The sequence below is a fragment of the Mycteria americana genome, chromosome 21, assembly GCF_035582795.1.
Source record: "Mycteria americana isolate JAX WOST 10 ecotype Jacksonville Zoo and Gardens chromosome 21, USCA_MyAme_1.0, whole genome shotgun sequence".
NCBI lineage: Eukaryota > Metazoa > Chordata > Aves > Ciconiiformes > Ciconiidae > Mycteria > Mycteria americana.
This window is the reverse complement of record NC_134385.1, coordinates 2,532,145-2,547,984: the sequence shown is the minus strand read 5'-3', so window position 1 is coordinate 2,547,984 and position 15,840 is coordinate 2,532,145. Positions and strand designations below refer to the sequence as shown.

Genomic DNA, 15,840 nt, shown 5'->3' with positions numbered 1-15,840 from the left:
TGAGGAGGAGGAAGAAATCGCCAAGATGAATCATCCCCACGTTCCCTGGGAGAGCTGTGCTGCGCCGGGGCTGGGGGGCGGCGAGTTTGGGGGGCGGCTGCCGGCGAAGGCAGGAGCTGGGTATGGGGAGCTGGGCACAGGGGGGTGATGAGTGGGGCATCCGTCCCCCCACGGACATGGGCCTTGTGCCCTGCCAGGGCTGTGGGGAGCAGCCGGTGACCCCCTGGTACAGCCCCCCTTCTCCTCCCAGTGCCACGCTGGGGCCACGGGGGCATTTTGCAGGGGTGCCCCAGGACCTGCAGCAGGGTGGCCACCCTGCCTGGGGCTGCACGGGGGTTCACAGGGCAGAAATGGGGTCAGACACATCAGAAGTCCCCCAGGACCCTCCCCAGGGTGGCAGGAACCCGCTCCCAGTGCTGACCCATCACGGGGTTGTGGGGGCAACCGCAGCCCCGGCCCCGGGCAGCACGGTGCCCCGTGGCACTGGCACAGGCATCGTGATGGGGACATCACAGGGGACACCCTGGCGCTCCTGGGGGTGCCCGCACAGACGTCCTGGCCGGGGTCTCACCATGCAGCTCCCACAGCAGCCCCCCAGCTCGTCCCCCTCCTCTCCCAGCCCCTTGTCTGCATTAAAGCCCCTTTGTGCCACTCGTGCCAAATTCCCCGCCGCCGTCTTGCCAAATCCTCCACCACCATCGTGCCAAATCCTCCGTCACCGTCCGGCTGCACAACCCACGATAACCGCGGGCTCACCTGAGCGGGGGGGCGGGGGGCCAGGGCTGCCCGCCTGCCCTCGTCCCACTGCTCCATATTAATGAGCCCCCTCCTCCTCCGGTGTCCGGCTGAGCGCTCGGGGCTGCTGCCATACCTGAGCGCAGCGAGACGAAGCCACCGCCGCTCGGTGCCGGCCGCCCTCGCCATGGCCGGCTGCTTCCCCGTTCTCCAGCTCTGGCTCTTGCTCCAAGCCGCCTGCCTCTGCCTGGCCCAGATTGTAAGTCCTGTGCTTGGTCCCCCTCCGCGCTGCGCTGGGCTGGGGGACAGAGAGGGGACGGTCCCCGTTTCCCCCCTTGCAGACGCCGGCTCGCAGTGCTGAGCACCCCTGGGACTCGCTGCTTATTTTCCCAGCACCTTTCGCTTGTTTTTCCCGGGAATGCCCCATGGGGGGGGGGGGGGGGGAGAGCAGCCCCCAGTTGGGACCCACAGCCCCGACCCACCGGGGACCACTCCATGCCAAAAGCTGCCTCCAGCCCCATGAGAGAGGAACAGGGCTGGGCTGCACGGCTTGAAGTTTGGGACTTGTTAGCTAAACAAGTTTAGTTTTATTTTCCCCTTGGGGCAGCAATGGGGGACTCTCCGCTGTTCCCCCCCCCCAGCAGCCGCCAGGTCGTCCACCTCCCGTCACCTGGGAAAATGCTTATTTGCTTCTGCTTTGCTGGGACGCGCTGCGGAGCTGGGCTGAGGGGGGCTGAGGGGGGCTCTGACCCTGCCAGGGCTGCCCCAGGGCTCCGTGGGGACTTGCCCAGGGGCAGCAGGGAGGGGCACCAGTGGCGGGTGGGGGTCCCGGTGGGCTCTCCGGACTCACCCAGGGGCAGGAGAAAATGCATCGGAAAGAAGTGAGGGGAAGGTGTCCCTCTGCTCCTCGGGGCGAGTGCTGCGAGCGGGGCGGGCAGTGTTCCTCCTGGGATCCCACCCAAAAAGAGAAAAAATCTCCCTGCCTTGCAACTGCAAAAATCACATTTTTAGAAAAGATTTTGGAAAAATCTTCCCGTGAGCTGCCTGCCGGCACAGTCAGCCTCGCTGCGGAGAGCTGGGGGGGAAGCTGCCTTCCTACAACAGCCCCCCGGGATGCCCATGGGCTTGTGGTGGCAGGGTCTGGCCAGGGGAGAGGGCTCCGGTCGGAGCAAGGGGGACGGGGGAGCTCTTGGAACAAGGAACCATTTGGAAATCCTTCGAGCAGGACAAAGGTGCCATTCATGGGTGCTCCCGGGGACGGGTGCGTGCTCCCACCCCGACTGCGGGGTTTGCTTCCAAGGTGAAGCCGGGGCTCTCCTAGTTCTGTGAACAAACCAGCAACACCTCTCATCCTTATATATTTCACTTTAAAATAAATAAGCCTGGAAAGACGGAGGAGTCGCAGGCATGCAGCCCCAGCCAGCCCGTCTGGTTTTCATTTCCAGGAACACCAGGGGTTCGGTCTCCGGGACCGGAGTCTTTTCCCCCCAAACACCCCGTTAGGATAACAGAGATTTCTTTGCAAAGTTGCTCCTGCGGAGTCCTGTGCAAACCTCAAAGCTGGGGCCAGGCTGCTCGGGGAGCTCCCCTGCCGCCGGCTGAATGGTGCTTTTGTGCGATGCTGCGGAACGGTGCCGCGAGCGGCGGGCAGCGAGCCGGGCAGCGAGCCAGCCCGGTGTAGGGAGGGGTGCGCCCACGGAGGGGCTCGGGGTCCCCATTTCGTATCGGGGCTTCAGGCACTTAAATCCTGCTGATGCTCTTAGAAATCCCAGTGCTGGGCTTGCACCCCGAGCCGAGAGGGGCCTTTGCAAGCGCTGCCATCGCCCCGTTGAGACCCCGCTCTGCTGGGGCAGGAGCCCCGCAGGCACCAGGGCAGGAGGGCAGGAGGGGACAGCCATGGGGTAGAAAGCAGGGAGGGGATGGGGACCTGGTCATGCCAGTGTGGGGGGAGATCTCCTGGATTTCTCCACCCGTGCCTTTGCCGGGGGGCACAGGCCAGGCAGCGGAGGACCCGTGGGAAGGAGCGGAGCTCTGACGCCTTGGGGTGCTCACTCCATCCCAGCTCTCTGGAGAGGGGTCCCTAGCACATGCTGGTGGCGAGCGCTGCACCCTGGGCTCCCTCTGACCCCCAGCATCTCTCGGGGTCTGGCTGCTCCTTCCTGACGTGGGTCCCATCCCTTTTTCCCCTTAGCGAGGGCCACCAGGAGAGCCTGGCCCACGAGGGCCCCCCGGTCCCCCAGGAGTGCCGGGAGCAGATGGCATTGACGTGAGTACGGCGCGGCCGGGAACCTCTGCAGGCTGGAGGGAGGGAGGGAGGGAGGGGACCTGCAGCACAAAGAGGGACATTGTGTGGGGGCAGAGGCTCGGCGGGGGGCATGGGGTGCCGACGCTGTGCCGTTCCCACACCGCGCTGCTCCCGGGCCGGGGCAGACGGAGCATCCTCGGCTTTGCCTGTGGCCCTGGGCAGCAGTGATGGCATGGGGGAGCGCAGCCCCTGCACTGGGGCTCCATCCACCGCCCCGGGACAGCAGCCCGTGGCCTGACCACCTTGGGAAATGGGGCTTGAAACGCTTTTTGGGGAGCACAGTGGCAGGAAGGGTGCAGGGTGTTTGGGGCATCCCTCTCCGGGCAGCGGAGGATGCTCGGAGGGGTTGGGCGCAGGGATCAGCCCAGAGATGCCCAGTGAGGAGGGGTAGCTGTAGCTGGGGGGGCTGGCGGGGACCAGGACACGCAGGTCAGGAGTCCACAGAGCGGTGACGTGGCCGAGGGCTGTGGCAGGCAGCTGTGGCTCCGGACCCTCCCCGGGGCTGCGGGGAGGGACCTTGAACAGAGGGGAGATCTGTGAGCCAGCAGAAAGCACCCTTTCTCTGACACTTGCCCCAGGGTGTTATTTTAAGCGCTATTTATACCCAGGACGGCCGCAGCCCTCCCGCCCCATCCCTCTCTTAATGCCGGCCCCATCCTGGCCTGGCTGCCATGCTGGGGGATCCAGCATCTCGCTCCGGCTTGGGGAAGCGGATGGGAGACACGGGTCCTGAGCCCCCTGCGCTGCCGGGCCTGGCTCCGCGGGGTGACAGACCCCTTTTTACAACCTTCTTCCCTTTCTGCAGGGTGACAAAGGCTCTGTTGGAGCCCCCGGGTCCCCGGTGAGTACCCACGCCTCCCTGCCGCTCGCCGACGGTCTCACCCCTTCTGGAGGAGCTCCTTTCAATCTGCCCCCACGCCTCTTCTCTTTTAAAGGGTGCCAAGGGGGAGCCCGGAGCCCCCGGTCCAGATGGGCCCCCAGGGAAGACGGGCATCGACGTGAGTACCGACCCCCTGTTCCCCCCCATGGCATCCCTGGCCACTGTCCCCGGGCCCCAGCAGGGTCTCAGCAAACTCCTCTGACCCCCGGCACAGGGTTCTTTTTCTGTGGCACGTAAGAAAGTGCCAAAATCCCTTCGCGCGGGAGCTGAAAGCACCTTTGGAATCACAGCAGAAAACGCAGGCAGAGGTTGGGCAGGGCTGCTGCCACCCCCTCCCGCTGCCCTGGCTCCGAAAGTGCATCCCCACTGCACGCAGGGTGAGAGCTGTGCCGGGAAAGCCGGGGCACAGCACCGACATCCCCGACCGTGAAACGGCTTTTCCTTGTCCTTTACTGCAGCTGCTGTCCTGAGCCCTGGTTCAGTTCTCGTTTCCTCCAACATGAATCTGGAGCAATCCCGTGGCTCCCCTGGAGCCACCCCCTTGGCACCCACGTAGGTGGCATCGGTGACTTCTCCCACTGTCCCCTCCCCGGGAGAAGCACAGCCCAGGGCAGAGGTGGCAGAAAGGGGACTGCCTTGATGCCGTGACGCTTGTCGGCCGGCTCCTGGCCCCACGCTCCCCCGGCTGGGGTACAGGGGTGCGTGATGGGTGCCCGGGGAGGTTTGGGTTGGGTGCCTGCCCCCTGTCCCCCTGCAGCACTGCACGGGTAAGCGCCTGCAAGCATCGGACATTTACTCGCTCATCAGAAGGAAACCCAAACTACAGGGCCCTCTTTTGTGTCTCTGGATGGCACTTCATAAATCTTTTGGGGTTTAGTTATTCTTCAATAATAAATGAATAGAATAACTGTCATTATAAGCATGCATTATTCATCCAGGCTAATCTGCCTGCACGGGAGTTCAGCTCCTTTGAATACAGACGCTGAGCAGAGCCGGGCTGAGCGAGGGGCTCTCCACCCGCACCATCCCCGCGTGCCCGGCAGCGTGCAGGAATTAGCCCGTGGGCCAAGCTCAAGCCATCAGCTGCAGAGACCCAGACCCCGGCACAGGCACAGCCCGCAAAGGCACTGCAGTGGGGGACGAGGGAGCCGGGGAGGGACTCAGAGCTGATATAACCGGGATCACGGATGGGCCGAGCTCCCCGCGTGCCTCTGCCGGGGCTGGGGCAGCCGTGCTGGACGTGCCCTGCGGCACGAGGGTCCCTGCCGAGCCCCGGCACGGGGTCTTGGAGCTGGGCAGCTCGCGGGGACTGTGGAGCATCGCTGCGAGGCTCTCTGTGCCATCGGGGCTTGGGTCCAGGGACAGCTTCATCGCCAGGTTTGCTGCGTGACGGGCACGGCAGTGACAAGCACAAATTCCCCACTAATAAGCCTCGACCCCTCCTGATGGAAAAAGCCCCAGCAAAAATGTCTGGCTGGAGAGCAGAAGGGCTGGCAACAACCTCCCGCCATCTCTCCTCTTGCAGGGCCTGACGGGAGCGAAAGGGGAGCCAGGGCCCGTCGGTGGGCCAGGACTTAAAGTAAGTGAGGAGCTGCTGCGGGGAAGCTGCTCCGGGCTCCCACCTTCCCCCCATGGAGCCAGTGGGGCCAGGCTGGGACCAGTCCCGTCGTCGTGGAGGGGATGCACGGATGCAGGAATTGGGCGATGGAGTATTTGGCAATGAGCCGGCACTGAGACTGGGTCCAGGGAGGGGTGAATTTTAGCAGTTCACACGGCAGTGGAGCAGGGCTTGGTGGGGCCAGACCCTCCCGTTTCAGCTCCTGACTCTCCCCTTCTGTCCCGGCAGGGCCAGCCCGGACTCCCAGGGCCGCCGGGGCTCCCTGTGAGTATCTGCCTCTCCCACGGGCACTGGTGATGCACCCACTCCTGGCTCCGGCACCCGCTCCCTGATCACCCATGAGCGGGGTGGGAGCAGAGTGGGGATCCAGCCTCAGCCCCCCGCATCTGCATCCTTGATGGTGGCGTGGGCATTGCCCTGCTGGGGGCAGGGATGCTGGTGGTTTTGGGGGTGGAGGTTGGAGAATTTGGACCAATAGTGTCTTTCTTCTTGTTGCAGGGCCCTTCGCTGCCAGGACCACCCGTAAGTGCCGGGCTTGTGGGGCTATGGACGGCCGGGGACCCCGCTCGGGGTTGCGCTGGAAGAGCTCAAATCTCAGCACCCCCAAAGGGGGGGGGGTCTCGGGGCTCGACCTCTCTCACTCGTTGAATGTCTCTCTTCTCCTTAAGGGGCTTCCAGGCCAGGTTGGGCTTCCTGGAGAGATTGGAGCGCTGGGACCCAAGGTGAGGAGTCAGGAGGGGGCACGGGAAAACCTCCCCTCCTTACCCCAGCGTCCGCTTCTCCGCACTTCGGGGCTCCTGGGGTAAACAGGGACAACCCTGTAATATGGGCGAGCAGGGTCCTGCGGCGGGGACGGAGGGGTGACAGACTCTGTGCCTGCAGCCAGGTCCCCCAGCAGCGTCCATCCCCTCCCAGCTCATGCCCGGGGATGCCCGAGTTCCCGCTGTGTCATCCTGGATCTCGGGTGCTTCACCACCCCCTCTCCACCCTGGCAGTGCCTGCCGCCTCCCCACCCCTAAATCTCCTTTCCTGGGGTTGTTCTTTCTTAGGGTGACCCTGGACCCGACGGCCCGCGGGGTCCCCCAGGCCCTCCAGGGAAACCCGTGAGTATCTCCCCAATCGTCAGCATCTTCTGCAGGAGGGACGAAGTCCCCCAGCCCCTCAGCCCAGGGTGTGGGGCTGGGACTCGGGCTCTGGCACACACCTCCCACCCCGTGCCTTGCTCCCCTCCCTCCCGGGTGTAACATTCACCCCTCCCGTAAAATAGTGTTGATATTAAACCGCAGATGCTGATGGTCTCCTTCCCTCCAGGGCCCCCCAGGACACATCCAAGGACTGGAAGGCAGCGCTGATTTCTTGGTGAGAGCTGCCATTACCTTGTCCCTTCAGCAGGCCTTGGCAGGGTAGCGGCAGCTGGAAGAGCATCTGCTGCCCTGGCCTGAAATACAGCCACCAGTGTGATTCCGTAACTGGGGGCCGATAGAGTGGGGAGGAGCAGAGTCCCCAGCCGAAATGATGCTGCGAGCGGTGGGTCCCCTGCGTCACTGCACAGCCCGGCTTCGCCGCACAGCAAGGGAGCCCGTCCTTCCCAGCATGGCTTCTCCGCAGCCTCTGGGTCCTTTCCCAACTCAACCCGCGTTTCTTCTTCCCCACCAGTGCCCGACCAGCTGCCCGCCAGGTCCCAAGGGCCCCCAGGGACTGCAGGGACTGAAGGTAAGGGAGCCCCGGGGCTGCCGGGGAGCGAACAGGGACCCCCGCTTCCAGCATGCTGTGCCTGAGCGGAGGAGCCTTCCCTGGTCTGGAGGCACGGGGAGCTTGGAAGCCGCTCTGCTCTCCTGGGAGCACAGGGGCACGCACGCTCAGAGACCCCCGGGGGCAAAGGCACTGTGGGAGAGGTCCCCCATGGCTCCCCAGCTCCTGCCAGCCCCTTCCCGGCGGGTGAGACCCCATGCCGAAGCCCCAGCCCCAGCTGTGCCGCTGCCCGGCTCCTCCGCTTGCAAAGCCCAGAGGATTAAACCCAGCGGGCATCCCCACCGCATGCCCTGGGCGGCTGCGGGATGCTGAGCCCCGCCGCATCGCCAGTGGGGTGCTGAGCCCCACCACGTCACCAGCGGGCACCCCGGGGTGGGACGTTGCAGGCAGGGGGGCTGCGGGTGACGGGGCCATCAGGACGCTGCCTCGACCCCGCTGCTCTGCCCAGGGATGCTCACGGTCTTCCTCGTCGCCCTTAGGGACACAGGGGCCGCCCCGGCGCCCTCGGCGAGCCCGGCAGGCAGGGCAGGCAGGTGAGTGACTTCTCCGGCAGCGTCCCAGAAGGAGCCAGGCGTGCCTGGAGGTTGGACTGGGGTTGGACTGGAGGGCAAGGGGCTCTGAAGGAAAGAGGTGGGAGAGGGAGGGGGGAGATCCAGGGCTGGGAGATGCAGGGTGGTCTTCCTACCCTGGGCAGGGGGACCTGTCCCCATGCCCTGCTGGGTCCCAGGTGAGGGGGTCTCGGGTCTCCAGGGTGGTTTGTACCCCCGCTCCGTCCCAGCACTCACCTCTCCATCCCTCCCCAGGGCCCCAAGGGTGACGTCGGCGTCTCCGGAGAACAAGGCGTCCCAGGCCCTCCGGTAACATATTTATTTCTCTTTGCTTCTCTGCCCCCCGGGTGCCCCAGGGGCTGGGGGTGGCCGCTTTGTGCTTGGCCCCAGACACCGGGGATGTGACACCAGTGTGTCCCTGCTCCCAGAGACCCACCGCTGGGACCGGAGCGAAGCCTTTTCTCATCTGTCTCCCTCCTCCCAGCCATGGAGCTGCCGCCAGGAGGGTGGCAAAGCCGCATCCCGATGGAGACCTCCGTGGTCAGCGCTGGCTTGGGCACCTCGGTCGTTAGTGCACGTTAACGTGGATAACTCGCCGGCCGGGGGCAAATGGCTCATGTACCCTGAGCCCCCTCCCTTACCCCACCTGGACGGGGGGTGCGGCGTCCAGCTCACTGTGGGGATGTGGGGATTAAAGCTGTTTGAGTTTGCCAAGCGCTTTGAAGATGAAAAGCAATTAATGGGCTGAGCCCTTCGGTCCGGGAAAGGGCAAAACTGCTTTGAAGCCAAGAGCTTTGGTGGGGGAAGCAGCAGCAGTTTGGGCCCATTGCTGTTATTGAACCGACAGCTGGAAAGGCGCCTGGTGGGGGGCCGCAGAATTAGGAGCGAGCGGCGGGACTGAAATACCTCGCATTTGGCAAAACCGCCTGATTTCCAGTACCGGCTTCTGCTCTAATTGCGGCTTCCCCCTGGGCTGCTCCTGGGGCCGTTCCCAGCTAAGCCGGCTGTTGTTTCCTTCCCCGCAGGGACCGCAGGGCCTGAGGGGTTACCCCGGGATGGCGGGACCCAAGGGCGAGACGGTAAGCGCTGGTGGGACGCAGGGGCGGCTGTGCCCGGCTCTGGGGTCAGGGGCACCGGCTCCCCAGGGCTGAGCCGTGGCGATGCTTCCCAGGCTGCAGGCTGCTTCCCAGGAGCATCGCTAACGTGGCTGTTCGGCCATCTCGGGGGGCTGGACGCTGCCCCTTGTTAGTGGGGTCGGACCTGCCTGGGGGCTGAGGTTGGGATGGAAGGAATTGACCCCCCTCTCCCCCCCCCGTGATCTCTTTGCAGGGTCCTGCTGGTTACAAGGGGATGGTCGGGACCATCGGAGCGGCCGGGCGGCCGGTGAGTGCCCTCCCTCATCCCCGGGGGCTGCGGGGCAAGCGGGGGACCCCGCACTTTGCTGCTCAGCCCCCGTCTTTCTCCCCTCCAGGGCAGGGAAGGCCCCAAGGGACCACCTGGGGACCCCGGAGAGAAAGGAGAGCTGGTAGGTAACCCGCCCCGCTGGGGAGGGCAGCGCCGTGCCCTGGGCGATGCCAGTGCCCCCTTTTTCCCAGCTTGGCCCTGCTCCCCGGCACAGACAGGGGCTTTGCCTGGGGTGCCTCGATGGGTGTCTCCTCCGTCCCCCGGCTCCGTCCCCTGCACCAAGAGGGCGGCTGAAATAACGCTTGAAATAACGCTTGCTCTCTCCTGCTCTAGGGTGGCCGTGGCATCAGGGGCCCCCAAGGAGACATCGGCCCCAAGGGGGAGAATGTAAGTACAGCCAGCGGCACCCACGCCCACATCTAGGGCTGAACCCCTTGCAAGGAGAAGATCTCCCTGTCCCTCTCTGTCCTCTTTGGGGCCATCATCTGTCCTTGCACCCTGGCTCAGCACAGGGCTGGAGCTTTCATTTCCCTTCCCAGTCTTTTTTTGCCCCCCCCCAACCTTTCAGTCCCTCTGGGAGGTGTCAGACCGAGCGACTCTTCCCCCTTTCGCAGGGTCTCCCGGGCATCGATGGCAAAGACGGCACCCCGGGTATCCCAGGCGTGAAGGTGAGCTGCTGCGGGCAGGGGCTGCTGGGTGCTGCCTGCGCCAGCGATGGGGACAGACACACGCTGTTCCTTGTGCCGGTGCTTGCTGGAAATAACAGGGACAGCAAGTGGCATAAGGTCCCGGCCCTTGACGTGGCATCTCCTGACTGGTGGCGTGTGGCCGTCCCCACGGGGCTGAGGGCAGCGTCCGCCTTTGGCCAAGCGTCCCTTGTCCCACCCATGGACACCTCATTTCTGCACCTTTCTCCGCCATGCGGTAACATCCTCCCTGTCCCTCGCAGGGCGGCGTGGGACAGGCCGGCCGCCCAGGAACGCCAGGACACCGGGGACAAGCTGTGAGTATGGGAGCGTGGGAGCCCCCCAGCCGGGCAGGTACCCCGTTACCCGTGGGGTGGCACCCCCATCCCCGGGTGGTGCCAGGGTGCGGGGCCAGCACGCAGCAGGGATGCTGCCGCCGGGCACGGGGCACCGGGCAGGGTCACCGCCTCCAGCGCTGTGCACAGGGTTTGATCCCGGCTTTGTTCCCACAGGGCTTGCCGGGCCAGCCGGGAAGCAAAGGGGGCCCAGGAGACAAGGTGGGTCCGGGGCAGCCGGGGCTGGAGTAACCCCCGCTGAGCACCCACCCTGCGGCCCCGCTCACCCTGCAGGGTGCTGCCGCAGCCTGCACGCTCCATCCCTGAGCCCACAGCCTTGTCCCCGTGCCGTCCCCTCCCCTGTCCTCGCCGTCCCTGAACCGCCTCTCTCCCATTCGCAGGGCGAAGCGGGTGCTCGGGGCCAGCCCGGTGTCACCGGTGCCCCAGGGCAGATCGTAAGTACCAAGATGTCACCATGTTCCTCCCGGGCACAGCCTGGGGTTTGCTTTCTCTCTCTCTCTCTCTTGCCTGTTTTTCCATATTTGCTGTCAAACAGAAAGCAGTCGGGCACTTCGCCCCCCCAGCAGCTTCCTCACGGGGAAGCAGCTGGGGCCACCTCTCCAGCCCCGCGTCCAGCACCTCCTCGGCCACCCGGTGCAGTGGCAGCCCTTCGTGTGGCTGCAGGGGACGAGGACAGGGCCACGCATCCCTTGAGCAAGGCTGAAGGGTAGATGATGGCATGCGAATGCAAGAGAGGCAGCTGGTCTGGGGGTTTTTTTGTTTGTTTTCTTTTTTTTTTCCCCCTCTTAGGGTGAGCCTGGACCTCGGGGTGAGCAGGGACCCCAGGGTGTCCCCGGGATGAAGGTGAGTCGTGGGCACCGCAGGGTTTGTGCTGGTGCCAGGAGCTGCCCCTGACTCCGCTCTCTTCCCGGGTCTCCGCAGGGCGACCGGGGCGAGCGCGGCCTCGTGGGCCCCCCCGGCGAGCAGGGGAAAGCGGTGAGTTGCACCCGCGGCCGGGCTGGGAAGCGGGCTTCGCCTCGGCACGGCTCGGGGGTGCTCAGCCCGGGGCGTTTGGCTGGGGAGGAGGGCCGGGGCAGCCGGGCACGGCCGGCACTGCTGCGTGGACCTCTGGCTTTGATCGCAGCCGGGGTCGATCACGCGCCCCGTCCCGCTGTGCCTGGCTGTCGGGGCGAGGGATTAGCCGACGGGGCACGTGGTGCGGGGATTAGCGGTCCCGGGGCCACGCTGGGTTTGCAGGCCCAGCCGGGAGAGGAATTTCCTCCCAGCCCGGGGAGGCTGCCCGGCCCCTCTTGGAGACTTTCCTGGGGTGGAAAATGGCCAAAAAGTGACCTTTGTCCCTCTGGCTTCCCGAGGGCTGGGGCCCCGTCCCTGGTGGAGCTCCCCTCTCTTGGCACGGCCGGCGGGGAGGCTCCTCCATCGTTTTCCGCCCTGTCCCCCCACAGGGGCCGGATTCAGGGCAGGTCGGGATGCTGTGGGGCAGCCCGAGCTGCTGGAGGGGACGGGGAGCTGCCTGTGCATCTCATTGCCTTGGAGAGGATGCTCCGATGGGGGAGAAGGGTCTTCCCATGGCCTCTTCTCACTTACTTCTCTCTTTTCCCCATGTTACCTTGATCCCCAGGGGCCCAAGGGTGAGCAGGGTCCGCCGGGGATCCCAGGACCCCAAGGCTTGCCAGGAGTCAAAGGAGACAAGGTGACTGCTCCTGGCTGCAGGGGATGGGGTCCAGCTCAGGGAAGCTGCGCTGAGCTGGGCTGACCCCCCCTCTCCTTTCCCCAGGGCTCCCCAGGGAAAACCGGCCCCGAAGGTGGTACTGTGAGTACATCACCCTCCTGCCCGGGCTGGGGGTTCGGTGGGGAATCGCTGACACCCGTGTTTAACAGGGCTGGCACCCGCCTTTGGGGGGGCTGACACCCACTGACACCAGGCGCTTTCTCCGTCAATACCCCCAGCATCCCGGCTGAGCGCAGCGGGGGGGTTAAAGAAAGGGGGGTTAAAGCGGCTGCGGAGGAGACGGGTGCTGGCAGTGGAGGTTCACATTTCTGATTGCCTTTCCTCTAGGGAGACCCGGGCGTCCACGGCCTCGCGGGGCTGAAGGGAGAGAAGGTGGGTCCCCACGGATGGGTCCTGGGGTGGGGTGCGGGGGGACGGGGCTGGACACGGGTCCCTGCCCACGCGCTGTGGCCGTGCTGGGGTCTCCTGCCCGGCACGGCCCCGGGCACCGCAGCATTGCACCCCAGCGCAGGCACGGTGCACGCCGGCAGGGGTACGTGTGCCTCCCCCCAGCCGCATCTCTAAATTCGTGCTGTCTCCCCATTGCATTTCTTGTGTCCTCTGTCCCCAGGGTGAATCGGGTGAGCCGGGGCCAAAGGGACAGGTGAGTGACAGGGGGGTTGGGGGCGAGGGGCTACCCGCACCTTCGCGCTGGGTGGCTTTGCGGGACCCTCACCCGGTGGCGATCCTCCTGACAACGGCAGCGGCACTCCACGGAGCTGCTGCGTGCTGCACGCTGGTCACCCGAGGAAGTATTTTCACTGGAGATGGGCATCAGTGACCACATTCAGCCCTGGATTCAGGTTCAGCCCTGGATTCGGGTTCAGACCCCGCTCGGGGTTCAGCACCCAGCTGCAGCCGTTGGTACTGGAAGCCCTCGGGGTCTCGGAGCGCAGCCCCCGTGCCCAGGATGGGGCTGAGCTCCCCGATCCTGACGCCGCTCTCCATCCCCACCGCAGCAAGGCATCCAGGGCGAGCTCGGCTTCCCCGGCCCCTCGGGGGACGCAGGCGCACCCGGCGTGCGAGGCTACCCGGGACCCCCCGGCCCACGAGGACTCGTCGGGGAGCGCGGCGTGCCGGGGATGCCCGGCCAGCGGGGTGTAGCGGTGAGTACCCCCGGCGCCCCGCATCCCCTCCTCACCTCCTGCACCGCGTAGCTGGTGACCGGGGGGCTGCCGCCCTCGGCTTGTTCAGCTCGGCAGGTGAATTGCCTCCAACCTTTTCTTACCAATTCCTCTGGGAAATGGCTGCCGTCCGGCTCAGGAGCTGCCGGTGCTCCCCCACGAGCTCTCCAGGGGGGCTGAGCTGGGATCCCACCTTTCTAGAAAAGAAGAGTTCTTTATTTCTCACTGTATATAGCACCAGCAGCGGGTTTAGCTCCAATACGTATCTTTGCAGCCTGCCCGGGGGACAGAATTTTTCTGTATAAGCCTCATTTTAGACTTGCAAAATGGGGCTGTAGAAAGTTAACGCCACGAGGAGGTTGCAGCACGGCCGGGCATGGCGTGAGCCGAGGCCAGAGCTCTTGTACTGGGACCGAACGGAAAACCAAGAAGGGTTGGGAAGGCAGCACGGGGTGCGGGGAGGTGCTCTGGACGGCGGGGTTGGCATGGGACCGGCTCTGCGGGTGCAGATGGGAGCGGCCGGAGTCCTCTCCCTTTACGGCGTGTCCCTCTTCTCGCCGCTGGCAGGGCCGGGACGCTGGGGACCAGCACATCGTCGACGTGGTCCTGAAGATGCTGCAAGGTGAGGGGGCTAGCGGGGCACCGCCGGCGGGGTGGCTGCCACCACGTCGCGTCCCACGCCGGCCTCTCTCTGCCCTACAGAGCAGCTGGCGGAGGTGGCGGTCAGCGCCAAGAGAGCAGCCCTGGGTGGAGTCGGTGCCATGGGACCCCCCGGACCCCCCGGTCCCCCAGGGCCACCCGGTGAGCAGGGCCCGCATGGACCCATGGGACCTCGAGGCGTCCCCGGCATCCTGGGTGCTGCCGGGCAGATCGGCAACATAGGACCTAAAGGTAGGTGGTGGGTGGCCATACCCACGCCGTGCCGGGCAGAAATCCTCCTTGGGGCTGACCCTGCCTCCTCCTGCCACCCTCGTCCCCCAGCTCAGTCCCTGAGCAGGGGCAGCCCCGTCCCCTCCCCTGCAGGGTCCGTGTTTCCCGCTGTGACTCCAGCGAGTCCTTCCCTCCCTCTTTCTTTCCCTGCAGGAAAACGAGGCGAGAAGGGTGAGCGGGGAGAAGCTGGCCGCGGCCACCCGGGCATGCCGGGTCCCCCGGGGATCCCAGGTAAGCCCTTCTCCCCCCGGCACAGACAGGGCAGGCAGCGGCGGGTCCCCGCAGACCCCGTGCCCCTTGCTGGTGTGATGACGTGCCCAGCAGCGGCTCGGGACCTTCTGGCCCATCCCTTGAAACCTGCGTGGGTTCATCCCGCAAATCTCCAACTTGTAGCACCCTTTGCTGCATCCTCACTGCCTGCAGCTCTGCCAGCCGCTTTCCTGGCCCCTCGGTCTCGCTCGCTTGCCGCACCGCTCTGCTAAGGCATCCCCGTCCTCGCCAGCAGCGTTTCCCATAGCCCGGCCCCTGCTCCGCTCCGGCAAAGGCTGGGCTCAGCACCCACAAACACGGCACGCGTGCACCCGCCGACGGCCACGCTCTTGTTGCAGGTCTCCCCGGCATCCCCGGCCACGCGCTTGACGGCAAGGCTGGGGAGCGGGGCCTGCCAGGCTCCCCGGGAGAGGCTGGCCGGCCGGGCTTGCCTGGTCCCGCTGGCCTGCCGGGGTTTTGCGAGCCGGCTGCCTGCCTGGGAGCCTCGGCGTACGCTGCCGCGCGCCTGACGGAGCCGGGGGCTGTCAAGGGACCTGTCTACTGAGGAGGCGCCGGCACCGCGGCAGACCCGGCCGGCAAACCCTTGCCGGGGCTGGCAGCAAAGAGACCAGAAAACTGCAAATCCATAGGGAGCGACCTCTGCCCGTCCCGGCTGCGGGAGGGCGCTGGGCTCAGGGCAGCCAGCGGAGGGGAACCGCAGCCTCGGGAATTCAAGTTGGTGTAGGTATCACCCCCTTCCCACTGCCCAGGGGACGGGGGAGAATAAAGAGAGGTCACCCCGAGTCCTGTCCTCATTACTGGGGTGCATTACCTGCCTCCTCTGCCCATCCTCTGCTCCCTGTGCCCCTTCCCAAAGAAATAAATTGTCTTTTATACAAACCCTCTTACTCTGTTATGTCCTGCTTGGTGCTGAATCGGCTCATTGCCGATTTCCTTTTTGTCCTTCTTTTTTTTTTTTTTTTTTTTCCCTAAAAACCAAAAATTGTGGTTTGATTATTTAAGAGACTTGCCAGATCCAGCCTTGTTCACTGCTGGGCACTCACAGAGCTGTAAATCTTTGTAAAATAGGATTATTTTATGAGTAGAAAACCACCAACTTTTAAAAAAAATGGACAATAAAAATGAGATGGATTGTTAATGAACTGGAATGACGTGTTGATTTCTTTGAATCAAACCAAGACTATACTGGGGGGGGTTATTGTTTGAGAGCTGAAGTTCATTTTTCTGTTGTTTCAGGCTCCTTATCGGGTGTCTCAATTGCTCGTTCCCATCCTCGGGGACAATTTCAGCCTCTCAGTAAGTTTCTTGAGCAAGAGCGCCTTCTTTTTTCCCTCTTGCACCGTTGCAAACGTGCAGAGGAATTTGCCACCCCTGAGCCCCCCGTGTCGGAGGCTGAGCAAATTTGCCACAAATGCATCAGGCACCTTCAAATAAGGCCGTGTCCACCCAAGTCCCCTTGCAATC

The 15,840-nt window shown here is 64.9% G+C and overlaps 1 protein-coding gene across 1 annotated transcript; it reads left to right on the top strand.

The window, feature by feature from the left end:
• The first annotated feature begins 175 nt into the window (after nucleotides 1-175).
• On the top strand, nucleotides 176-15,309 carry COL9A2 (collagen type IX alpha 2 chain). Its single transcript, XM_075522262.1, has 32 exons — nucleotides 176-994; nucleotides 2,927-3,001; nucleotides 3,846-3,881; nucleotides 3,976-4,038; nucleotides 5,446-5,499; nucleotides 5,767-5,802; nucleotides 6,037-6,060; nucleotides 6,207-6,260; nucleotides 6,588-6,641; nucleotides 6,850-6,897; nucleotides 7,195-7,251; nucleotides 7,770-7,823; nucleotides 8,094-8,147; nucleotides 8,864-8,917; nucleotides 9,168-9,221; nucleotides 9,310-9,363; nucleotides 9,576-9,629; nucleotides 9,857-9,910; nucleotides 10,192-10,245; nucleotides 10,441-10,485; nucleotides 10,665-10,718; nucleotides 11,074-11,127; nucleotides 11,206-11,259; nucleotides 11,903-11,974; nucleotides 12,059-12,094; nucleotides 12,341-12,385; nucleotides 12,624-12,656; nucleotides 13,012-13,158; nucleotides 13,744-13,798; nucleotides 13,879-14,067; nucleotides 14,260-14,337; nucleotides 14,715-15,309. The coding sequence occupies exons 1-32, from the start codon at nucleotides 818-820 to the stop codon at nucleotides 14,918-14,920; spliced, it is 2,178 nt and encodes a 725-aa protein (XP_075378377.1). The 5' UTR covers nucleotides 176-817; the 3' UTR covers nucleotides 14,921-15,309.
• Nucleotides 15,310-15,840: the final 531 nt, after the last annotated feature.